This window comes from Maniola jurtina, chromosome 16, assembly GCF_905333055.1.
Source record: "Maniola jurtina chromosome 16, ilManJurt1.1, whole genome shotgun sequence".
In the NCBI taxonomy this organism is placed as follows: Eukaryota; Metazoa; Arthropoda; class Insecta; order Lepidoptera; family Nymphalidae; genus Maniola; species Maniola jurtina.
This window is the reverse complement of record NC_060044.1, coordinates 7,526,727-7,553,395: the sequence shown is the minus strand read 5'-3', so window position 1 is coordinate 7,553,395 and position 26,669 is coordinate 7,526,727. Positions and strand designations below refer to the sequence as shown.

Genomic DNA, 26,669 nt, shown 5'->3' with positions numbered 1-26,669 from the left:
TTGACCCAATGTTACATAAATCTGCGTTAACAATTTTTTCGTCGTCACATGCCTCAGAGTTTTAAAAATCCAGATAAGTTTCCTGATTCTGCCATTTACAAATTCGACATGCGGATGCCACGAGAGTCGCCAATCTAACATTATGCCAAGATATTTGATTGTGCTTACTTTACTAAGGACAGGACAGTTACAGTTTACAGAACTTAGATTATTACATTTATGAATCTTAACTTGGAAATCATTGCTAGGCTGAGTTTTTGAATTGATTGTAAAACATATATAATTCGATTTTTCAGTATTTAACGTTAAAAGGTTAGACTGTAGCCATTGAGAGATTTTTGAAAGGCCTGATTCAACCATCTTTCTAACAGAGTTCCATGACGTACTTGAGAACACTATAGCAGTATCATCTGCATAAGAGAACACATGGCCACCGTCAAGTTTTAAATTACACAAGTCATTTATGTATATTAGAAACAGAGTTGGTCCTAATACACTACCTTGAGGGACGCCAAATGTCAAATTAGAGTCATCGCTAACATAATCCCCGATTTTGACCCGCTGAGTTCTATCATGCAGATAATCTTTGAGTAATAACAGTGCTTTATCTCTAATGCCAATTTTTTCAAGTTTATGTATAAGCAGAGGCACAGAAACAGTATCAAATGCTTTTTTTATGTCCAGGAAAACGGTTAAACATTTTTTACCTTTGTCTAAGTGTTCTGAAATAAGTGATGTTAGCGCTATTACTGCATCCTCTGTGGATTTTCCTTGTCTAAATCCATATTGGGAATTAGAGAGAATATTAAATTTATTCAAATAATTAATTAATCTTGAATTTATTAATTTTTCTAAGACTTTCGCAATGGATGGTAAAACAGAAATTGGCCTGTAATTATTAATATCCTTACTATCTCCACTTTTAAATACTGGTGTAACGATGGACTGTTTCAAAATTGAAGGAAATACACCTAACTTGAAACAGAGATTAGCTAAGTGACAAATTATTGGTGCAATTATATGTATGGCCAGTTTAAGAAACTTAGTTGGAATATTGTCCAATCCTGGTGCACTGTTAGATTTAAGATAAGTTAATCCAATAAAACTCGCGCCATTGTTATTATTCATCACAGTTTATTATCAAACTTTTAACCATCTTTAATATTACTTTTATCCAAATAAACCTTTACAAATACTTTTGAATCATCAAATGAATCTACCACTGGTTCGGAACGCCTTTCCTGCCGAGAAGAACCAGCAAGAAACTCAGCGGTTGCTCTTTTCAAAGATTTGATTTACAATAAGATTCGATTTACAATATTTTAACCGAAATTACATTTAACCGTCAAACTTTAAACGAACAAATTTGAAAGAAGTTAAGAAGCTCAACATTTAAACCAAAGTTACAATTAACTGTCAAACTAAACCGAATAAATTAAAAAGGTAGACAAATTCAACGTGTTATCACTTCGACTGTCGATAATAGAATGCCGCTCCGCTGGACCGCTTCGCTTTTAAATACTATCGTGGCGGTGGGGTTCGGAAACGTCGACGACGTACGATGCGTCATTGAGGATTCTACTCGTCATTCGATCTATGAATTACGTGTCTCATTATTGCGCCGATATATGTATACACTTAAATAATAAAACTTATTACACTTACTTCACAATTACACTTAAAATAACTCTCTAACCTTTGAGCAGAAAGTTATCTACTCGATTGTGTCGAATCAGATTCGAACCATCACCTCGATATCTTGTAGTGGCGAGAACATTAATCGAATTTCAGTCTTCGGCTAACATGGAGTATGCGTTCGAGGTTCTCTCGATAGTCGCATGGATTACTCGATACCCGATATCAACTCGAGATAACTACTGCAGGATGTCAAGAGGCTGTGGGGATCAACGCAATGCGATATGTACAGTACATGGAGCACTTTAGTGGAAACTATCGGTACGTTACGTGGTTTGGATTGAAGAGTTTCGATTTTAGAGACAATTTAGATGTAGTCTAGTGTGATCTGATGCTGTTGCGGGACTCGGGAATTGTAAACTAGAGAACGTTTATAAACTATCGCAGAAATTGTGATAACTGAAAAAGGTATCTTTTTCTTTTAGATAGGTAGGTGGTCTTTGTAAGAGGGCAGCTTGCTGTGGCAACATGGAAGGTGAGGCTCGGGGAGTAGGTAAATCCTCCAAGATGAGCCCAATGGGCGTCAGATAAAAAAGGCACTGGCAAGATTTTTTTGAGTTCCCGGAGTTGAAGATGGCCACCGAGAGGAATTTGTGGGTAGAAATCCCACATAACTTGACCTCCCTCCTCGTCAATAAAATCCCTTAATCCATTAATAAAGGTGAACAAGTTTAAAGGATCGAGTCTACCTACTGAGATAATCTTCCATACCTAAACTATAACACCTACTCAGGCAATAAAAACACCAAAGGCGTCGAGTTTCGCAGTAAGCTATATTATCCTAAATTATATATAATGTACTAAGCTATATTCATCACATTGATACCCTCTCAAAATCTAGCTGAAAACTAATAGAAGGGGAGACACTTGGTTCAGCAGAAAGTTTTAGGATATAATTTATGAATGAACACATCGCGAAAATAAGCTACCGGCACGATTATTACAATTGTGAAGTCATCCGGCTATAGATGATCAGTGATACCCGTACGAAGCCGGGTCGGTTCGCTAGTAAATTATAAAATTAGCTTAGCATCTTGTCAAAGTCAAACACCAATTAAGTTAGAGCCGCGCTCAAATCCTTTGAGCCTTTGTTATTGATTAACAGCCAGATATTCGGGAGATCAGGTTGGTAAAGACAGCGGCGAGGATCGCGTTCTAAATGGGTGTTTGACTGACACACCCTTGTGTGAATAATGCGGGGCTGACATTGTTTATGTAGCGCGTCGCGGAGCGTGCACACTGCAGTCACTCGCGAATAACCAATTTTCAGTATTGTCTGGGTAATTCTACGTAAGCAGCTTCATTTAGGTAATAAACTTTTTTTAAAGTGAAAGCATTGAAAAGTTCAAAACAATTTTTAAATAACGAATATGTAGGTACTTCAAACCAATCACTATCCATACTAATGCGAAATTGTGTTTGTTTCTTAGTTTGTACTTCAATGACGCCGCAACGGAGCTACGGATTGACGTGATTGCTACTCGTAGATCTGAAGAAAATTAAAAAGTTCCCACGGGATTTTTAAAAACTTAAATCCACGTGGACGAAGTTGCAGGCCTAATGCCTAGTATTTTTTTAACCTTAAGTAAGACAGTAGTTAAAGACCTACTTCGTGTTGAATTTTTAATTACGAACATAATAATTATTATAGGCTCTCTCATATAAAATTCGCCACGTATGCCTCAGCCAGAAAACATGTTACCAAAATCGATGTACTTACCTAAGTAGGTATGTACAAAAGTTTGCAGGTTTATCAGGCAGGAACATGGATCGGGTTGTATCTTGGAACACGACGGCCTGCTTATAAATTTTATTCACTAGACGAAGGCACGCGGTACGCCGCAATACCGGCAATCCTCACATTCTTTTCTAAATTCCTCGTCTCTAACCTAGTGCATCTTAATAAAAAACCAAGGTATTTTAGGTAAATGTAATCCTACAAACACGAATGAAAAAAACATCTAATTTTCAGCGCCTATTAATAATAGTTTGGCGACTTTTCAGTGCCTATAATATTTTACTTTTACTTGTTTGGAGGACTGATTTATTGTGCCGCTCGGTCCTCTTGCGCTTCGTAAACTCACCTCATGTAGAACTGCTCTGTAAGGACCATTTACTTATTTTGTGTCAAAACTCTTCTACTACTAATAATTCTAAATTCAAAATAATATATTTATTTTTGAAATATTGAAAAAAAAAAACAGCCATTTTTGTGTGTTTTTTTTTTTATTCCGTAGGTAGGCTACCTATAGTTTTACCCATCAAGCTCGCGATGCTTGGTGGTTATGACTATGACGGGCGTAATAATTATTATCTAAAAGATTTCGGATAAGCAACCGGAAAAACCATGGAAACAACAACCGAAAATACATATAATAGTTACCTTGTTGAGGGATTACCAAAATGACTCAAGGTCCTTTCAACTTTGTTGTTTATGGTATTAGTGCCTAAGATTTCGTGATAAATCAATGAGTGAGTAGTATTTCACTTTTATATAATTTACAGTCATATGACGTATAAGTACAGGATCCTTCCGATAATTGCATTATACGTGTAGATAGATAAATCAGTTTCAAATAGGTCTCTACAGTCTACTCTCCAGTGAGTGCTCCACTTGTCTCGGCAACTTGCTTCAACTGAATTAAATAGTTCCCTCTGAAACTAGGTTGTCGTAAACAATTTGCTTCACATTATAATATCTGCTCGGCATATACATATAAAATTTCTGAGGGATGGATGTGGATGCTAACCTAAAATTGACTCCGTACGGTACTTAGGTACATATTATACTGGATTCGAAGATCAGTAAAATATTCAAAAGGATTTTAAATTTTAACTTAACAAGAAATCTTGACCAATTTCTTTGTTTTTAACCCCCGACCCAAAAAGAGGGGTGTTATAAGTTTGACGTGTGTATCTGTGTGTCTGTGTATCTGTGTATCTGTCTGTGGCATCGTAGCGCCTAAACGAATGAACCGATTTCAATTTACTTTTTTTTGTTTGAAAGGTGGCTTGATCGAGAGTGTTCTTAGCTATAATCCAAAAAAATTGGTTCAGCCGTTTAAGAGTTATCAGCTCTTCTAGTTTTCTTGTAGAAAAGAAGGTTAGATAACCGTTAGGTTCATAATATTATGTCAATTGACAAATGTCAAGCTGTCAAGATGGACGTTGCCTAAATACATAATTATTTATTTGAAAATGATGTTTTGGAAAACTCAGATACTTTAGATCGTAGGCGCGGAATAGTTCAAGAAAATCAGTTCAGCCGTTTGAAAGTTATCAGGTCTTTTCGGTCTTTTCTAGTTACTGTAACCTTCACTCGTCGGGGGTGTTTTAAATTTTTAATTTACACTTGTTAAACATAAGTTTATGTTTTTATCACAAATCCCTGAAATGAAATGCTGCTTTCTAGAGTTTACCGAGTTGTCAAAATCAGTGAGATTATAATTATTGTTATTAGATGATGAATCAATCCGTGACAGTTAAATACTAGTGTTGTTAGTAGGTTGTTCCACTTCGTACATGAAGAACTATAATATTATGATACTATAGAAAAGTGGTACCTACTTCTCTATCTTAACTAAGATCATCAGATAAAAATATTGATAAATGACTTGCTCAAACATTTTGCGATTAGGAGCTGTAATAATCTATTTACATTTTATTGACTAAATAGTGATACAATTCTTTTAACTTTACTTGTTTTAGCATTATCAGTTAAGTGCGATTAGAATATAGTTTCAAATGTAGGGTAAATCCTGGTTATCTTTTTATTTGATCACAAAAATATTAGTAAATAGATAATATCAATTTTTTATCTCTTTAATTGCGAGTCAATTATTTATCTAAAGTATAAAAGGTATGATTAACCTTACCAATAAACCTAGTTATCCCTTAAACTACCACTATGAAGCTGGCTGTGATTTTCCTGTGTTTGTTAGCTTACGCTTTTGCCAAATCATTCAACCTCGATACTTCAGATTATAACACCGCCTATGGATATTTAACCAGATATGGAATCCCAGAAGGAGAAAGAATACAAAAGGCTGAAGAAGAATATTTAAAAGGTCAGACATCAAGAATCGTTGGTGGCTCTCCTTCCGCTGATGGACAATTTAAATATCAGGTAAGTACCTATAATAGTGGAAATTGTTTTACACTTTTTTCTCTCAGAAACGGGGAGAGTATGTGGGACTCGCCGGCCGAGAGACGGCCGGAATACCGACTAAAACGCCCTTATGTACATTAAACACTGTTACAATTCACTTAAATAGTATATATATATTTGGAGTTCTGTGATCACCACATTTACCATGCAATGGCGTCAATGCAATGGTGACAGACTAATCGCATGCTTCTTAAATAAACAACGCAAAGACAAATCAAAATAGTCTAAAATTTATCTACAAAGGCACAACAGATGTAAAAATGTGGGAACAGCCGGTTAAACGACCCTTTCGAGCTGCGCTCGGTTAGGTGAAACGGGTTAAAAAAAAAATTATTTCATTTTTATTCTAGGCTGGCTTAATCTCTGATATCATCGGAATCACTGGCAGAGGTGTTTGTGGTGGTTCTTTAATTAGCCCCAACCGAGTCCTGACGGCAGCCCACTGTTGGTTCGATGGCAGAAATCGGGCTTGGAGGTTTACTGTTGTGCTCGGCTCTGTGCTGCTCTTCAGTGGTGGCACGAGGCTGGAATCGACAGATGTTGTAATGCACCCTCGTTGGTTCCCCCAGTTGATTCGTAATGACATTGCCGTTATTCGTTTACCTTCTCCTGTAACACTTTCAGGTACGTACATATTTCACCTTTTTATTTTAGCTGCTAGGTATCTATAGGTAATAATATGAAAATCATAGCTTAAGGTACATTTTCTAGCTATATAGGTGCCGATCTATTGAAAGTTTTAATTCAAAAATATCTCTTTACAGCTACCGTTGGCTTTATATCTTTGCCATCTAAAGACCAACTTAAGGAAAACTTTGTTGGAGCTCAAGCTACTGCGTCAGGCTTTGGAATTACCAAAGATGGTGAGTAACAATCTAAAATGTTAATTGTTGTTACATCTTTGTTACTTGCTCGTGCCAAACATTTTCCTGAACAAGTGCCACCACCTTATCCGTTCAGCTGGGCGATTCAGAACATTCGATTCGGTAAGTAATCGTACGATAAGATGTATTTTTACGATACCGTACCGAACGATAACTTACCGAATTGAGTGTTCTAAATCGCCCGGCTGTTGAGCAAAATTAAGAAATAGAGCCGCCTCAGAGGCCATTTTTAAATCCACGCGGATACAGACACGGTGTATACCCGTGACTTCTATGCATATTGCAATATAATGAAGCTACGTTGAATCTTCGATATGTTAAAAGAATTTTGATTCCGTTTTCTTGGTGAATTTCTGAAATTAGCAATAAGTGCCAAATTCCCCACTAGCGACGATATCACCTGAACAGATAAGTTGGTGGCATTGTACATTTTGAACTCGGGTTAAAACAAAACACACAAGTTAGTTAATATAATTTTTCTACAAAATTGCAGACAGTTATTAATTAATCGTTTTACTGTTTTCAGATGGCAGTATATCTGCTGACCAATTCTTGAGTCATGTACGTTTGGACGTGATTTCAAACCTGCGATGCTCATTGGCCTTCCCTTTTATTCTTCAATCATCGAACATCTGCACAGCGACCAAGGACGGACAGAGCACATGCCGTGGAGATTCTGGCGGCCCACTTGTCATTGACAATGACGGTGAACCTATTCTTGTGAGTTTCCTCAATTTTGGAAACAAGATAATATATGAATGACATGATTATTTTAGATAGATTACAGTGTCACTGTATTTTTCCTCAATTTGGATCTTATTAAAGAACTTAATATTATTAATCGTTATCCCATAACTAAAACAAAATGTTGCTGGAAGATTTATATGCCTTTTATAACAATCTCAAACAACAGTTTCATTAATATCAGCGGCGGAATATTTTTTCAGGTTATGTAAACTAACTACAAGTAGTAGTTACGTATAACTATTTAGGAATTTCTCTTTATAGATTGGCATCACCTCATTTGGATCTGCTCTCGGCTGTGAAATGGGTTCTCCAGCGGTCTTCGTCAGGGTCACATCCTATACTGACTTCATAAACGAAAACCTCTAACGAATAGCTTTTATTAAGCGTTCTAAACAGTTAATAAAATATTTTTAAATTATTTATATATTTTTTTAACACCTAGCTCAAAGCAAATTTTATCGGAAACAAAAATACATAGTTAGATTGAATCGAATAAATTAAAAGGTTCTAAAGGTTCTAGGGTTCCGTACCTCTAAAGGAAAAACGGAACCCTTATAGGATCACTTTGATGTCTTCTGTCTGTCTGTCTGTCCGTGTCATGTCTGTCAAGAAAACCTATAGTACTTCCCGTTGACCTAAAATCATGAAATTTGGCGGGTAGGTAGGTCTTATAGCACAAGTAAAGAAATAAATCCGAAAAACCGTGAATTTGTCGTTACATCATTAAAATAAAAATGTTTAAATTTTCAAAGTAAGATAACTATACCAAGTGAGCCCGTATCATATAAAAGGACTTTACTCGTACATTCTAAAACACATTTTAATTTATTTTTAGTTTTTGATTTATCGTGCAAAATGTCGAAAAAAAAACCTGAGTACGAAACCCTCGGTGCGCGAGTCTAACTCGCACTTGGCCGGTTTTTATGTAGGTATAGGTACCAAATTGTGTCCAAAATATTTCGATTAATCAATACAGAGAGAGATAAAGCAGTTCGAAATCCGCTTTAAATTACTCCTACCTATCTAATCTTACTAATTACATTTAGATTAAAAATTAACATTTCAGAAAGTATAAAAGGTAGGATGAATTTTTCATCCAAATCATTTAAGGTACCTCAAACCATCATCATGAAGGTACTGGTGCTTCTTGTGTCCTTAGCGGCATTCATTTCAGCTGGGACAGTACCCGACTATTCAAAATTCAACCCTGTATATGGGTACCTAACCAAATTTGGCATCCCAGAAGCCGAAAGAATTCAAAAGGCCGAAGAAGCTTACTTGAACAGTCAATCCTCCAGAATTGTCGGTGGATTTCCCGCTGCACGAGCACAAATTCCTTATCAGGTACGACATTTTTTTAATTGAACGGCTCCTGCTTTTTCTCGGTAAGATTGCTTTATAGATTTCAGAGATGACCACATCGGTTGTTTATACTACTTTACTCGTCAGAGATAATTTCGTCACTCTTTAATCATTTCTTTAAAAAAAATGAGCAAGAAGATTAGAATAAGATTTAGACCTACACACACCTTTAAGAACATGGAGAACTCTCAGGCATGCAGGTTTCCTCACGATGTTTTCCTTCACCGTTAAAGCAAGTGATATTTAATTGCTTAAAACACGCATAACTGAGAAGTTAGATGCGTGCCCGGGATCGAACCTCAGACTTCCGATTAGGATTTGGACGTTCTAACCACTAGGCTATCACAGCTTTATTTATATCGTTGTTGTTATAACTTTCATCTAAACCAAATTACTGGTAGGTAGATCTGTTTTGTATCCTTGTATAAATGAATCCTTGTTAATTTTGAGGAGCTTCTTCTTTTTGTTAATAAACCAATCTATCAAATTAGGCCGGCCTGATCTCTGACATCATTGGCCAAACGGGCAGAGGTGTGTGCGGTGGCTCCCTCATCTCTAACAACAGAGTCCTCACGGCTGCTCACTGCTGGTTCGACGGACGCAACCACGCATGGAGGTTCACTGTTGTCCTCGGCTCCCACCTTCTGTTCACCGGGGGAAACAGAATACTAACCAGTACGGTTCTCATGCATGATGATTGGTTCCCATGGCAAATCCGTAATGACGTAGCCGTTATCCGTTTACCCGACCGTATAGCATTTACAGGTATTGTTAAAGTATTAATCGACTAATTATTTATTACTGTCTTTATGATTAGATTGATCTTGATAATATTAAACTATTTTAATATGTTTATAGACACAATTGCACCTATTGGCTTACCTACTGGAGCTCTACTGGATAGAGATTTCGCTGGTGCTCAAGCTACAGTTTCTGGCTTTGGATTAATTGACGATGGTATGTAAATTTCCCTTTATTTGTTCAAAATCTAGGAGAAATATTTATCTGTCCTAGCTTAATGAAAGGTAAGTTTAGTACCTACTTTGTGAGTGTAGGAGAATGAAACTGCGGCTCGAAAAGTCGACTCCATCCATTGAAGTATTAGGCATATACATCGATGGATATATCTATGACTCCATCACATAGTAGATATCCCTAGAAATATACTTACTACGTAATTACTAAGCTATGTGTGTCAAACCTACCAACAGGATGCTTGATATTTTATAGTTTATACCTACTATAAAATTTATATATACTAGTTGAAGCGAAGCGAAGTTGATGAGAGCTAAAGACACGAGCTAAGGACATTATGGGCTACGGATGCGAGCTAGGGACACTCATGCCTATAAGTAGTTAGGTTAGATACCTTGTAGACACATTAGATTTTTATTTTTTATCTAATATAAGTAGATAGCTATACCTACCCACTATTTTAAAGGCATTTTGTTAATTTCAGCGACGACAATTTCGCCTGATCAGTTTTTGAGCTACGCCCGAGTCACGGTGATTACGAACGGAGTTTGTAATTTGGCATTCCCTACCATTATACAAGATAGCCACATTTGTACCAGCACTGCAGGAGGATCTGGACCAGACCGTGGAGATTCTGGTGGCCCGCTCGTCACTGAATGGGGTGGCAGACTCATGCAGGTAACAAACACTTATGAATAATAGGTACCCAAGCAACGACTTCATGCTTGGACTTCAAGTCCCAAATCCTCAACCATGATGATGCTGGGTACAGTAGGTACTCCTATAGTGAACTGGGGATGGTGTAATATATATTTTTTTTTTAATAAAGAATATTAGCCATGCTAATCATGACTAATACTCCCCTTTCCCCTCCAATTAAGCGTAAAGCTTGTGCCAGGAGTGGGTACGACAATAGTGCAACGGGTGGGGTTTGAACCGCCGACCTTTCGAAATTCAGTCCGCTCCTCAACCGTTGAGCTATCGAGACTAAGAATTTTATTTTATGTAACAAGCATAGACTACATCATTGAATTTCGGATCCTATTCCTCAATCCTGATGCTGCCAGATACTGAACTCCTAAGCCGTGCGGATTCGTCAATTTCTGATAGTGAATTGATATTTTAGTTATCAATCAACAGCTTCGTGAAATGATTACATTCCAAATCCGAACTCCTCAAACCTGATGATGCATAGAGATTCAGGAACTGTTCCTGGTGAAATTAAATTGTAAATACCGAGAATAGACTTGTTTACTGAATTCCAAGTCCGACTCTTCAATTCTGATGCTGCAAGATACTGAACTCCTTTTTTTTTTTTTTTAATCTGGCTTTACTCTGATTAGCCAATGTCAAGTTTGTAGTTATTTTCAAGTTATTGAATCTATACAACTATGGACTCCGTCTGCGCCGGCGCCAGCCGACAAACGCGCGGCGCCTCTTTAGAGCGCTTCCCAGTCAGTTCCACCACCAAAAAACACCAACTAACACAAAAACCAGCCACTCTTAACAAAAAAACCACTCCAAACAAGCACAGCACGCGCGCCAGCAAACGCCATCACAGACGAAGTCCTACTGAACTCCTAAGCCGAGTGGATTTGGAAAGTTTTGCTGGTGAATTTACATTTTAGGCACCAAGCTACTACTTGACTACTTACACTAAAAAGCTTAAAATTGAAAAAAATTAAAAAAACAGTTTTCCAAAACCACTACAAAGTAAAAAAATAATTTTTGTTTCTACATATGTATGTATGAAGTTGGGCGAGCATAATAAAAGAAACTAGAAATCTCTCTTGTGGTATTTTTATTCAGTTTAATTTACTTTTTATTCCATTGCATGCATCATGAATCATTTTGTTCTTGGGTTCTGTTGCCCCTTAAATCCATAGCATGGATTCATTTTGCTAGATTTAAAAATCAAAAATAATAATAATAATATATCTATGATAATGTATAATGAAATCAAAAATAAAAAATAATAATAAGTGATAATGCTAATTGATAATGAATAATTTAATAATAACGATAATATAATTAAATATTAATAATAATTATTGATAATATTAGGTTTAATAGAAGAAAAAAAAGTTTGTACATACAGTGGGAAGAGAGTAAAAGAGCGAATGAATATTTTAATATGTCCCTTAAAGGACAAATCTGTCAATCTTGATTACGTTGGGTGATTCAAACTGGTGTCCCAATTTTATAATCGTAATAAGAAGCTCCCGTCCTGGATGTAGTAATATGTGAACATTGTTCCTGGGTTGGTTGTCCTCCACGGAGCAAAAGATGCCAACCACTGGCATTGATACATACCGCTGAGGCACCTGTCGCAGATTCCCAAAACTGAAAACTTGTTCTTTGCCCAAATCAACCAGTTGCACCAGAGCTGTATCATTTTGACTATATACTTTCTTTATTACGCCCCGTTTATATTTTTTGTCATTGTAGTCATTGACACAAACTACAGCACCGCATTTAACACAGGTTTCATCAATTGGAGCTTCCTGTTTTGATAGTTGTGTAAGGAAGTCACACTCATCTAAGTACTTCCTGTAATCTAATACATCTGCCACATAGAAAGCAGCGAGTGATTTACCTGATAGTACTCGGACATGAAGTGTATCACCAGTTTTAATTTTTTTGAAATTATAGTGTGTGACTGTTTTTAGAACTTTTGATGTTTTGGGCTCAATCAGATTTAAGTCACTGCGAATGTACCCCATTCCAGTGAAACTTGTCAATACAAGCACACTTGCAACATCATCCAGTTCTCCATTGTTGTACAGTGTGACCACCAGAAAGTCCACAGTTTTCTTTACTACTACTATTTTGGCAAGCCCATCTCCAGCAAAAAGTTTGAAAGCATCAATTTCTTCCTTTTTCCAATCTTCCTCCCTCGGACCACAATTAGCGAGCTTACATTTGAATGCTAGAGGAGGAATACCCGATAATAACTTGTCACACTTCCAAATTTGATCCAGAGGTACATCCTTTTCACGAAATCCATAGTCTATAGCGAGTAAGGTACATTTTATGGTATCTCCAGCTTGGTCCACATCAATAACTTCACCTCTAGCATATTTTGGATTCTCTGAATCTCTCTCCAAATTAAAAAGTACTATATCATGCACATCCACACTACAACATTTTAATACAGGCTTTATTGCTTGAATTTTTTGTACAGCAGCCCTATTTTTAGTTAGGCGTGTGTAAAACAAATGCGGGTTGACTAAATAGGTGATATCCACCCAATGGTCTGAATTTTCGTGTAGTTGGTTTTTTTCAGTACTATCCACTATCTCTTTAAGTTCTTCCATTGTTAGTAGTGATTACATACTCTTTGGATATCTGGGGACAAATACGAAAATAAACTAACTTTATTCTCTTATTTCTGGTCTGAGAGGTTTTTATATTTTCCTATATTCAGGTCTGGCAGGTTTTTATTAATCGGTCATCAGTACCTATCCCTTTCCATTCAAAAATTGGGCAGAACTTACCCTCCCCTCACCTCACAGACGTTATAAACTTGGCTGTTGAAATTCAGGTTCTCCAAAGCGAATCATAAATTAAAAAGCTTCATCAGCCCAAGTCAATCACGGTAGTTGTTTACGGTCTCGAGTCTATGCAATAATCACGAATAAGTCGATGAATAAAATAGGTACACATAACGCAAAGTTATTTACTAATACTAATTTATACTAATAATAATAGTAATTTAGTATTATTAATTGTAATAGTAGGTACTAATTTATTTGAACTCTGCCATTTTAGTGAGAACAAATATATATAAAGTAGTTACTTACCGGCGGGATGTAGGATATCATTATTTTGATTGCTTATTGTACTACCTAATTGTATTTTACTTTATTACTTTATATTAAATAAATCACAAAAAGCTTGCAAAGAAAATTTGGGGCAAAAAACGGAAACTTACTGTACAGTTTACTCAACACGCAATCGTATTGTAATTTAAAATTTTAAATTACTAATTAGTAATTTATGTTTTACTCCAAGACAGTAAGTACGTACCTAGTTTTGTTTCTGGTAGGTGGTAAGTAGTATCTATCATAGATAATATACTAATATGGTATCTATGTTCCTTGCTTTTCTCTATGACATACATTTATTTACTCTTTGTCTATGACGGAAACCAAAGAGTATGTACGGAAACTGACGGAAACTGCCAGTGCAACTCACAGACCAATAACCATCCAATAATGATCCAATAACAAATGCGACGCTTGACAGGCTGCAGCCTGCGAAACCTGCGAATGACGAAGGATTACCAAAGAGTATGTAATCAGAATACGAAGCTTCAAATAAATTATTTTGTAAAGGTACAAATACATATGCTCATTATTATTAGCACAAAAGCATGCATTTTTCGAGCAATTATGCGACCTAGTAGCATGTGTGTAAATGCTAATAATAAGCATGTTTATTATTGGCATGCTCAAAAAGCGACGGTCGTTCGATTTTGTAATTGACAACACTGCAAAACCACAGAAAGAATTTAGGGGAATTCCCTTGGTACCTATAACTTTCGAATTTCTCTCAACGGAGTTGCCATGATTAAAGTCGGGCTGCAACCTGTCACATTTATTTTGAAAATGGGAGAAATTTTCAAAAGTTCAGTTCGATCGAGATTTTCTGGTAAGGATTCGAGGCCACCCTGAGCTTGAGAGCCCCGGGGTACTGCTCCGCCTAGCCCCTAGACAGCTACGCCGCTGCAAAGCCTCTCCCACTAGATATTAGAGACAATTTAAAAAACTCGAATTGCTTCTGCGGGGAGTCAAACTCAGAGAATCTCCCGCTTGCAACCATATAGAATTCCATAACCATTAGAATTCACAATTATACTTATAACGGTATAAAACTTATTAAACTTATAACTAGCTTTTGCCTGTGAGTTTGTCCGTTGTGCATACCTACCTATAGCCTGTTTCTTTTGTTTAAAGTAGCTTCCTAATAGTGAAAGAATTATTAATAGACTGACGACTGACAAACGGACCGAACAGAAGGATGGACGGACGGACAGACAGATAGAAATGAGATCCGTCGAGGGAATCAAAACCTATAGCCTATAGTGTAGGTAGGTACCAACTTTCCGTTAACCTAGAATCGTCCAATATGAATAGCCCTAGATGAATATTATGGCACGCTAGTAAACTTTTGTTCTTTCACAGATTGGTGTTGTATCGTTTGGATCTGCTTTGGACCTGCGCCTACCTGCTGCTTACGCCCGAGTTACGGCATTCAAGGACTTCATCCAAAATAATTTATAATAAAGAACAATAGAGTGTCCCAAATTGTTGTTTATCAATTTGTATAATAATTTAATTATGTTGTAGATAATTAAAAATCAAGAATTTGCATCATATATTTATTATTTTATTTCGAAACTAGAGGATGCCCGCGACTTCGTCCGCGTGGATTTAGGTTTTTAAAGATCCCGTAGGAACTGTTTGATTTTCCGGGATAAAAAGTTGCCTATTTCGATTACAGAGACGCAAGCTACTTCGGTACCAAATTTCATACAAATCGGTTAAGTGGATGGGTCTTTAAGAATCCCGCGGGAAATCTTTGATTTTCCGTGATAAAAAGTAGCCTATGTCCGCCCCCGGAATATAAGCTAACCGTGTACCTTTCGTCAGATACACTGTTGGGCCGTGAAAAGGTAGCAGACAGACAGATAGACACACTGTCTGGATGGATTATTAAGAAGTATTCAAGAAGTTTAGATGATAAATTAAATACGTTATAAAAATCAATACTTATTAATAGCTGTCTACATTTTCTTTCCCCTTTACCTTATATTACCTACCTACTGTAGGTAGATATTGGTTTGATACCTTGAGATAATAATAATAATAATTATCAGGTCGGTACAGTTAGATACTGGGTAAGTACCTACCTATTAATGCCTACTTAAAGAGTAACCTTGGATGAATTAAATGCTCAGTAACCTACCTACTTTACCTACAGTTAGCAAGTACCTACCTACTATTAGTGAGGTCAGTGTTATTAATACCTAACTACTAAACCTTATAGACACGTATGGTAGATTTTTTTTAGGATTCCGTACCTGAATTGGCACCCTTCAGGTACGGAAGGGTATGGGACCACTAGACTCCGTTGTCTGTCCGTCCATCCATCCGTTGGTCTGTCAGTGGGCTTGGAATTTCTTCTGGTGGACCCTGGTTTAAGTATCCTTGATGGTGAAAAGAGTTGACTCATTTTTTGATAAAATCTATAAAAAAAATTACAGTAACTAATATGATATTAAAAAGAAATGAAGCAAAGTAGGCCTAAATATAAATAACTATAAATAATATTTAAATAATCAATCTGATAAAATAGTTTCAAAAGAGCTAGAATCCAGAGCAGAGGCAATAAGCCAAAGAAAACAAACTGAGATTATTAGGTACTCTATACTCTATAGTCCTTAGTTGGCTTAAAAGCTAGAATCCAGAGTCGTAAAAAACCAGTTAAAAAATAGTTGGCTCATGTTTCCTGACAAGCGAAGTGACAAGCAGTGTTTCCATTTTTAAAGATTTTGCCTTATTGAAGGACGAAATGACTAATATTGAGTACAGCTTAGGGCGTTTTTATGTCAAGGGTCCACTCCCGGCCCACTGCTGAGCAAAGATCTCTCGAAATGATGAGAAGGGTTCGATCATAGTCTACCACGTAGGCCAAGTGCAGATTCGCAGACTTCACACAACTTTGAGAATATTATGGAGAATTCTTAGGCATTCAGGTTTCCTCACTATGTTGTAGGTTAATTTGAGGTCAAATTGAACTTTAGACGGCAATCCTATTTTTTACACCCACCTTGATTTCTTTTAATATTTTATGCTTAAATTACCTATAAAATAATAAAATTATTGGAACCAAAATTACCTTAACTACGTCACAAGACGTAGGAACTAGGAAGACGTGAAGAAGTTAGGATTGTGAAATGTTATCAGAAACGTGAAATGATATTATGTAATAATTAGCATGAAATATTTGTTAAGGCAAGGCAAGGTTAATTATTTTAAAAAAATAGGGCGTCTAGGGTAAACCCAAAATCGTCAATGGAAGCACTGGTGACAACTGACAGCCAGCTAACAGCATGACGGCGTAATATTTTGACATTTCGTGATTTCGAGAATCGAGTCTTTTTTATATTGTAAATTTGTTCAGCGTTGCGTTAAAACAATTTAGATTTTTAGAAGAAAATGGAAGAAATTGGTATCGTACTTCCCGAAAAGGTATTTAGTAAATGAAGTATTTACCTTTAATTCACATTAAATATTCTGTAAGTACCTATACGTTATGTTGTTGTTTTATAGGATGACCAAGTCACTGACACCAAGGGACTCCCGTTTGCGGGTCCACAGTCTTTCGACGAATTGGAATCTGAAGATTTATACACAAAATATAAGGTAAGATTATAAATTTTAACATCACATTCAAATAACTTTTTTTACTTTCATTGTTGTTGGTAACGTAGCTTTTTCATTTGGCAAGTCAATTTCTACATTATCATGTTATATTTCGCTTAGGTATTTATATTTTCACGAAATAGGAAATAGGGAAACTACTGAAGTTTGATATGTTTGCATCTGACCAGAAAGAGTATTTAATAATTCTTATCTACAATTGGAGCCTGAAAACTCCCTCTTATACCCTTAGCAATGAACCACTGCTTTGCAGAGGTTGTGAAATAAATTCTGGATTGTAGTGCTTTTGAGCCTAATCATGTCATTGTTGCATTCTATTCGCACCAAATAGCAACAGCTTTCAATCCATTGAATATATTATGAAATTTGATCTATTTGTAGAAACTGCAGCGAATGTTAGAGTTCTTAGAAGTGCAAGAAGAATACATAAAGGATGAACAAAGAAATCTCAAGAAAGAATACCTCCATGCTCAGGAAGAGGTGAAGAGGATCCAATCGGTGCCGCTAGTCATTGGGCAGTTCCTTGAAGCTGTTGATCAGAATACGGGCATCGGTAAGTCCGCTTTAAGTTTCATTTTTGCATGATTGTAAGTATGTGTGTCCTCAATATGTACAATTCTGGCCCTTTAAGACTTGAGCCATGTTCGAGAATAAAAAGTAGCATGTCACCTTGAAGATCTTATAAGTATATCCATGCAAAAAAAATTGATCCATTGCAACATGATTGAAGAAACCTAACAAAATACATAATTTTGCATTTGTAACATAGGTCTAAATTTTTCAGTGGGCAGCACAACAGGCTCAAATTACTATGTGAGGATCCTGTCCACAATTGACAGAGAGCTGCTGAAACCATCAGCCTCAGTTGCTCTACACAAGCACTCCAATGCTCTGGTGGATGTTTTACCTCCGGAAGCTGACAGCTCCATCTCTATGTTGCAAGCTGGTAAGAATTGAATCTTGAGTATTTTTTCACATCAATCTGTTACTATGTGATTGAAGGACAAACCAATGAACCAACAAACTAACATACTTTCGCATTTATAATATGGGTAGTGATAAGTGTCACTTTGTGTAGCACATGTTTTGCAGAGTACTTGTTTACCAGTTCAAGTGGTTGAGATTTACTTTATAAAGCGAGCAAGTTTACTTGTATAGCTGGGTAAAGAACAGAATATTTATGTTCATTTTATTACAGATGAGAAACTGGTACCCACTTGAGCTCTTTGATTTTCCATGATAAATAGTAGCCTATGTCACTCTCCAGGTCTTTAACCCCTGCAAAAAATCTCATCAATCTGTTACTATGTGATTGAAGGACAAACCAATAAACCAACAAATTCATTTTATTACAGATGAGAAGCCCGATGTACAATACTCGGACATTGGAGGTATGGACACACAGAAGCAAGAGATTCGTGAAGCGGTAGAGCTGCCCCTCACACATGTGGAGTTGTACAGACAAATCGGTATTGAGCCACCGAGAGGCGTGCTTATGTACGGACCACCTGGCTGTGGCAAAACCATGTTGGCTAAGGCAGTTGCTCATCATACTACAGGTACTAAAGTCAAACTGTTTTAACTAGACCACAGTTCACGACAGTTAGGTACCTATTAACAAAACTTTGAGGTTTAAATGTCACTGACAGGTGTCAAATGACGTTAGGTATCCTATGAATAGCCTATTTTCCTTTGATTTCACATCACCCATAGCCTAATATTTAATTGTTGATTCAGGATCAAGCCGAGAGTTCCCTTACACTAGTTAGTGAGTGAAGTTTGTGAGAAATGTCAAGCTGTAAACACAGCACTTAGGATTAGCACATGAGTATGATAACTACATGATTTGCTTGAATCAAAATATATAAACTTGTTACAGCTGCCTTTATCCGCGTGGTGGGGTCGGAATTCGTGCAGAAGTACCTGGGCGAGGGCCCACGTATGGTGCGCGACGTGTTCCGCCTCGCCAAGGAGAACAGCCCCGCTATCATCTTCATCGACGAGATTGACGCCATTGCCACCAAGAGGTAACTATCGATGTATTACAGCTGCTTTTACCCGCGTGGTGGGATATTGTGTTGTAATTGTAGGTTATCAAATACTAACAATAGCATAACTAATGTACCGCGTACTGGGAAAATTTAATAGTAGTTTAGTTCAGAAACCGAGCAACCTCCTTCGTGTTTTCTTCAATCTACGCGACATAAAAAACCACTAAACCAAAAATCAACAAGATCCTTGTCACACTGTACACGTTTTTTTTATTATTGTTTTTTCAGATTTGATGCTCAAACTGGTGCAGACAGAGAAGTACAGAGAATTCTTCTGGAATTACTCAATCAAATGGATGGGTTTGATCAAACCACTAATGTTAAAGTGAGTTCTTTACAAACTACAGTTACATCTATAACTAATTTTTATTGCTATTTAATACAGAGTCTTAAATCGGAATTCCTTATTTTAAGGTAATTATGGCGACTAACCGTGCTGACACATTGGATCCTGCACTACTCAGACCTGGGCGTCTTGATAGGAAAATCGAATTCCCTCTGCCCGACAGGTAAAATAATAAATAATTTTCACAATGATATATTTCACAGTTCATTTTTTTCCTTTTGATCCTTCTGTATCTGGAAGGCAGGTTGAAAATTCTGTCATCATACTGAAATTTTAATTGAATATGTCTCCTATTTTAAAAAGTATAACAGATAACGGCGTTTGTGCACTTCAATTCCTCTTTTTATGAACATTAATCTCTCATATGAAAGTTAAGCAGTGCACACACATTTGTTATGGCTATTTTGAATCGAACTCATGAATCGCGAAAACACGAGTGATACTATATGCGACTACACGAGTGAGTGCATATTCGCCCTAATCTATACCTTTCTGCCACGTCACTAAAATTCTAAAGCACTTGTAATATGTCGTTCCCAGGCGTCAAAAGCGTCTCATCTTCTCGACGATAACGGCGAAGATGAACCTGTCGGAGGAAGTGGACCTGGAGGAGTTCGTGGCGCGGCCGGAGCGCGTGTCGGGCGCCGACATCAACGCCATCTGCCAGGAGGCGGGCATGCACGCCGTCCGGGAGAACAGGTGCGTTGTATAGAGTGTACACTGTATGTCGTTCCCAGGCGTCAAAAGTCTCATCTTCTCCACGATACAACAACGCTCCGAGCAGCTGGGTCTGGGTATGACTACCGCTCGGAGGAAGACCTTCCTATTGTTTATTTGTTACGGTCCCCATCATTTATATGATGCCTCACATACTAAACTGACTGATTGAATACTCACGTACTAACTGCGAAAGTATCTATCTGTCTTTTTCAATGAAATATATCAAATTACATTACTTAATTTATATTTTGCAAAAAAATTCAAAATGATTATCTGTAAATTATTTGTCATTTCTTACAGGTACATTGTGTTGCCGAAAGATTTTGAAAAGGGATACAAGAATAATATCAAAAAAGATGAGTGTGAATACGAATTCTATAAATGAGTGATTAAACTAAATATTTATGTATTATTATTATTAATATGTATTCGAATTAAAGTGTAATTCTAATCTCTACAAGAATTGTTTCATTTATTTAAACAAAGCAAATTAACACTTCCTGGTCAGTTTTTATCAAAATACATAGTTTTTCGACAAAAAGAATTATATAGATAGATAAAATACGATGAGGTTCTATCTTCTATCTATACTTAGAATAAAATATTCATATCGACTGGCCCGTTAGATTAGTGATGAATAAATAACTGACTTTGAAACTATGGGCCACCTTGGATAAACCTGTGTGTATAACTTAGTGTTTATAATTATTATTCTCTTTGCCTGTGTGATGAACACAACTTTTTTGCTTGGAAGAATTAAACGTGGGATATAAAATCCTTAAAATATTCGTAATACTTGTACATACTCATTCTTCCATTAGGTGTGATTTTCATTTCATTTTTATACTTTTCCATACACTATTGCCAATAGTTGATAGAAAAATGGCAAAGCGTTTCCACCTCGCCCCGCTAAAGTTAGTCGACCGTGATACTATAACATTTTTCTTGCATTTCCCATCCCATGCTTAATTCATCCAAGGTTTTTGTAGTCTCATGAATAGATGTCACTTTTCTATGTACGTATCGTGTCGTAATACCTATACAATGTGCGTACATAGTACGTACGTATTAAATAAAAACTGAGCTGCCTTTAAATAGCTTTGTCGGCGTCTCTACGCCGCGTTGCGCATATTTTCGGCGAACGCCTACGCTGAAGAAACGCTAATGTGAAGGTGCTCGCAGTATAAGTATATTAATAATAATTTTGTATTAAAACTTATAGTTTTCGTCACGAGTTGCTTCGGGCTCTAAGATGTAATTATAAATACACAAAAAAACACCAGAGTTATTTTTCAAAATCTTTATTTGATAACAGTTCTTATTTAACAATGTGATAATACAATATATTTGGCATATACATTATGACAAATTGATGCACATTAGAATACACTACTTAATTGATTTGTGATGAAACAAACAATAATATTTAAAGCCTTCGCACACGGCGCGCAGTCTTAAAATAAAGAAATGAAATACTAGGAAAGCAGACACATGATTTTTTAATATTTTAATAGTTCATACAGTTTTGATACTCTATATTTATATAATAACATAATATAGAACATTCTTTAAAATGAAAATGAACATAATATATGAGTATAAAGTACACGTCAAAGAATAATGAGTAGATATACAAGGTTAAATAAAAAATATCAGAAAGCTCAGAAACCTACGTGCGTAGGCGAGACCGTCTACGCACGTATGGTTCGCGGCGGCGTTGCCGATGTCACAGAGTGGTTATGAGAGAATCTATGTAAAATATTGAATATTTGATATTTCACAAAATATCGAGTTAAAAAAATCGTAGAACAAAAGATGTTAGTTTTAATGATAACAATTACGTACCGAGATCTTTTTGAAATTTTTTATTTAACCCTGTATAATATTATAAAGTAATAAAACAATATACCTACCTACTCGTAATAATACATATTTCCTCGTATAAAGTTCGTTTCGTAAGATTCGACACAAGTCACAACACACAGTAAGGCCGAGTTCACTATTAAATAACAAACAACAGGTGCAAACGTGCATATCTACAACAATCAATCTAGGCTGTGTTAAGGCACTTATTCTATTTAAGGCAATACATTAGACACTAAAGTCTATAACCGTCGATATAATTACAAATCGGATGCATCACAAGAAACAGAAATCAACAGATTTCAAAAAACTTTAGGCCGAATCTTCCTACCTACCTATTTATCTACCTACAAATACTGGTAGGACGTAAGAGTGAAGTCACAGGGGCGTTGCGTCGTCGGTGTGGCACCGCTGTGTGATCCTATATTATACAAGGTGTAATCCGAACGCTAGCAAAAAATTAAGGTTGTTATTTTGCAACCTAAACACAACACAATGCCAACAACCATTCGTCTTAGTTTGTAGTTTTAGTGATTTAATATATAAGCCGCGCAATTATGATTCAGAATTTTTAGCGCAAAAAATTTGTCACGTGCTATTAAGTGCGATCGATCTTAAATTATCTCGACGATTATAGTACCTAGTATACGTGTTTATTGGAGATGTGAGGTACTGGCAAAGTAATATCAGACAAATCAAGAAACAATTTAAATAATCTTAGTCGTTAGTTTCGTATCTTAACAGATACGAGCGTGGCGCATTATTGAAGATAAATAATATCCCAACCACTTTACATTTAAATACTAAATTAATAATGGCTTACAATTAGGTTAACAATACATTTTCGTGTACAATTTTTATGCTTTCCAAAATGTACGAGCGTGACAATAGATTAAGTACAGATTTTCTTAAACCAAGCTAAAGTAACCCAATATGGCTTTTATTTAAAGTACACTTATTAAATAAAGTTAAACGTTTTAACTGCCTCTTCATAGTTCAATTAAAGTAATGTATATAATATATTAAAATATTTTATACTGCTAAATATTAAAAAGTAATATTAATACATATTTCCTGAAAAGGTTATAAAGTATTGACAAAAGTCATAATATATTTTTTTCGTACGATTAGGAATGTAAATATTGGAATAAAAATACAATTTGGAATACAAAGTCAAAATATAAACTGTGGATTAAAACATGATGTCGATTTGTTTTTTACATTGTTACTGTGTGAGCTACTAATAATATATTATATCTTTACTTAGATGATCAAGTACAAGTTATCCTATAATATATGCACTAAAAAATTTGAAGGATTTCATATTTTCCTGATCATATTATTACTTGAAACATATTGTTTAAACATGAATTTACAAATTCTAAAACTAGAATGTAATAAGAATCATACAATGATATACTCGGCCAATTTAAATTGGATACTTTAATACTGATACAATATTTTTCTAATTAGGCACGAATTCTGGCACTATAGTAGTGAAAGGATACATAATATTATGTGAGAGTAATATTATAATGATGAAATGTATTATACAAAAGTATAATTTTTTGCTGACATCTATTTCTTTAAAAGATACTAAAACTTCGTTACAATTTAATATTTTATTCAAACCTTAGCAATTTACGATGTAAATATTAATATATTTTATAAAGTTTAATATTGTACTATATAAAATACCAATTAAGTAGTTTATAGTATGGAGTATGGACGGGGTAAAGAAATGACATTAGTAAGAAAACATATTAGTAAAAACCAGTATAATATATGTATATGGGATATAATGTCTGGGACGTAAAAACCTCATAAATTATTTAAAATGATCCCATAATGACCTAGCCAGAAATAGTTATGTGCGACAAGGCGTGACATATTATTATGCTGCATCGTATTGTCCGTCTTTTCTGTAATGATAAAGAAGCACGAATCAACTTAAAGCCATTAGTTGCAATAGAAACATGATAAGAGAAAAACACAGAGACAAGCTCTCTAAAGGTCTCCTGCTCCTGCTCAAGGCTGGTGATCACACATCGCCAGTGTTCTAAAGACTGCACAGTTTGTTATACTAGCGGCACGCTATGATGGCCGGTTTGACACATTACAATAGTGATGTGGAATGTCAATTTATTCTCGAACAAAAAACAATTAAGTTTTGTTTTTGTACCTGATTAAATAGGTTTAATAAAACAAAAATGTATATGTTTATTTAATTTATTTGAACGAACTGAATATTTGAACGAAAATGAATATACATACTTTATATGCACACAAGAAACATATGAATACAAAAGATACCAAAAAAGGTGCCACAAAAGGCCATAATTAATCAGATTCGTCCATACTACTATTTTCACTGTCGTCACTGCTATCATCACATACATTAATAATTATATGTTCGTTTTCTATAATATTATCTATTTTCACATCTCTTTCATAAGGGGCGCCAGCCAGGTAACCTCCCAGTGTGCCTGGATGCTGCTGGTCCCTTTTGGATGCGTCCGAGGGGAAGAGCAGTGTTCGGGCCGGTGCGCCCCGGTAACATGGCTAATAATTTCTCTTCGGAGATATTGTTGGCTATGGCTAATGACCTGGCAGGGGGGGAGGTTTCTCCGCGTGTCCCTCTGACTAGCAGAGGGCACAGTGGATGAAGCGGAGGATGGGACGCGGGCGACGTGCGCGTCCCAAGGTCGGGGGACGCACTTCGTTGGTGCGTCCCGGAGGTGCGTCGATGGGGACCGAGCAGGTCCCCGGTGGAGGGTCTGCCTTGGCAGACGTCGCTGGCTGGGTCGCGGTTGTTTGCTTCGGCCGTTCCCGTGACCCAGTCGCCAGGCGACGCGCAGTAGCGCCGCTGGGGTTTAGTGGGTATTCCGGTCGCCTCTCGGCCGGCGAGTCCCACATACCCTCCCTCCGGGGGGGATGCGTAAATGCATTCCCCAGCGTCAACAAAAAAAAAAAAAAAAAAAAAATCTCTTTCATAATCTTCCCTTATTAATTTAACAGTTCTATTCACAACCTTTTCCCAGTCTCCTTTAGTCACATGTTCACAAGCTTCTTCTAATAATTTTAGCATTTTTTTTGTGGTAAATGGGGGTTCTGTATTGTGTCTTGCAGCATATCCCTTAATTTGAGCCCACACCAACTCAATCGCATTATACTCACAATGGTAAGGCGGTAACCGTATAACTCTGTGCCCATGTTCTAATGCTATTTCGTCAATGACGTATCGGATCTTGGTTGGTTTGTTTTCTTTTAAAAGACGTACTAATTCCGCTTTTAACATATTCATGTTTGCATCTACGCCATTTTTACGAAGCCATGCGACGATATCAGCTTTCTTTTGGGATTGGGCAGGTGGCTTGTCAATTTGCATCGAGTGGTATGGGGCGTTGTCCATAATTATAATAGATGGTTCAGGGAGGCTACACAACATTGAGGTAAACCATTCAGTAAACTTTTCTCCATTCATGTCTTCATGATAGTCTCCAGTGGTTTTTGACGCAAAAGCCATGAGAGAACCTTCGACAAACCCGTTGATGGTTCCGGCGTGACAAATTATAAGTCGCGATCCTTTTCCTACAGGAACTTTGGAAGTAGATGCTGCTGTGTCATCGTTCCAAGAACGGCCTACAGTATGGTTAGCATTAAGCCATGTTTCATCCAAGAACACAACATTTTGCCAATTTTTGATTTCTTTCACTTGCCGTAAAAAAGTATACCTTGCCATCGCTATATCAAATCTTTCCATCAATATTTTGCGTTTGTTACATTTTTTGTATCGAAATCCAATGGTCTTCAAAATCTTCGTTAAAGAACTTTCCCCACCGAAGAATAATCCAGCTTCCTTCAGTGAATGCACCAACTTTTTTCTTGTTGGATACTCCTTCTGTAAATAGTAGCCGTAAACATGTCTTCGGATAGCATCGGCATCAAAGCTATCGATGCCTACGACTGGTTTTGCTCGTTTTCTCTTTTTTGGTGTGTGAAGTTTATTTTCTTCTGTGCCAGTCTCGCCATATTTTTTTTTAGTTATCCGTCTAACAGTTCGTTGTCCAATATTAAGCGCATCAGCTACGCGTTCAACCACTGACGTTATAGGTAAAATTGGCCCTCCATTTTGAGCTTCACGATCGAAATAGTTACGAAGGCGTATTACGAACTCACGTGTCTGACTATTTAGAACTGTTCTCTGCGTACGTTCGGTCATATCGACGAAATCCACAACAAAGGGCTTGAACAGAGTCCAAATTAACGAGCAAGGGTCAACAGTAATGCAGTATCAATATTTGAAATCCAAAGCCAGGTCAAAACTATATCACAATCGCATTGCACTGACAGTTTATACTTTTCGAAGCAACGTCAATTCGAAACTGCTTTGTTTTGCATTGAGCATTG

At 36.5% G+C, this 26,669-nt stretch overlaps 3 protein-coding genes across 5 annotated transcripts; 2 read left to right on the top strand and 1 right to left on the bottom strand.

The window, feature by feature from the left end:
• Window positions 1-5,301: 5,301 nt before the first annotated feature.
• LOC123873449 lies at window positions 5,302-15,131 on the top strand. The gene is made up of 10 exons (XM_045918295.1): window positions 5,302-5,821; window positions 6,214-6,487; window positions 6,628-6,726; window positions 7,274-7,467; window positions 7,756-7,852; window positions 8,561-8,838; window positions 9,348-9,621; window positions 9,715-9,813; window positions 10,316-10,509; window positions 15,018-15,131. The coding sequence occupies exons 1-10, from the start codon at window positions 5,603-5,605 to the stop codon at window positions 15,114-15,116; spliced, it is 1,827 nt and encodes a 608-aa protein (XP_045774251.1). The 5' UTR covers window positions 5,302-5,602; the 3' UTR covers window positions 15,117-15,131.
• On the bottom strand, window positions 11,616-13,871 carry LOC123872993 (tudor domain-containing protein 1-like). 3 transcript variants are annotated; one of them, XM_045917632.1, is made up of 3 exons: window positions 13,635-13,859; window positions 13,329-13,451; window positions 11,616-13,179 (listed from the first exon to the last, which is right to left on the bottom strand). In XM_045917632.1, the coding sequence occupies exon 3, from the start codon at window positions 13,146-13,148 to the stop codon at window positions 11,973-11,975; it is 1,176 nt and encodes a 391-aa protein (XP_045773588.1). In that variant the 5' UTR covers window positions 13,149-13,179; window positions 13,329-13,451; window positions 13,635-13,859; the 3' UTR covers window positions 11,616-11,972. The 3 variants fall into 3 exon arrangements, with proteins under 3 accessions (XP_045773588.1, XP_045773589.1, XP_045773587.1); XM_045917633.1 differs by lacking the exon at window positions 13,329-13,451 and having other exon boundaries at window positions 13,766-13,871; XM_045917631.1 differs by lacking the exon at window positions 13,329-13,451.
• A 1,796-nt stretch (window positions 15,132-16,927) lies between the features above and the next one.
• LOC123873019 (26S proteasome regulatory subunit 6B) lies at window positions 16,928-20,850 on the top strand. The gene is made up of 10 exons (XM_045917662.1): window positions 16,928-17,087; window positions 17,169-17,261; window positions 17,661-17,832; window positions 18,064-18,225; window positions 18,635-18,838; window positions 19,159-19,306; window positions 19,559-19,655; window positions 19,745-19,839; window positions 20,217-20,375; window positions 20,697-20,850. The coding sequence occupies exons 1-10, from the start codon at window positions 17,055-17,057 to the stop codon at window positions 20,779-20,781; spliced, it is 1,248 nt and encodes a 415-aa protein (XP_045773618.1). The 5' UTR covers window positions 16,928-17,054; the 3' UTR covers window positions 20,782-20,850.
• Window positions 20,851-26,669: the final 5,819 nt, after the last annotated feature.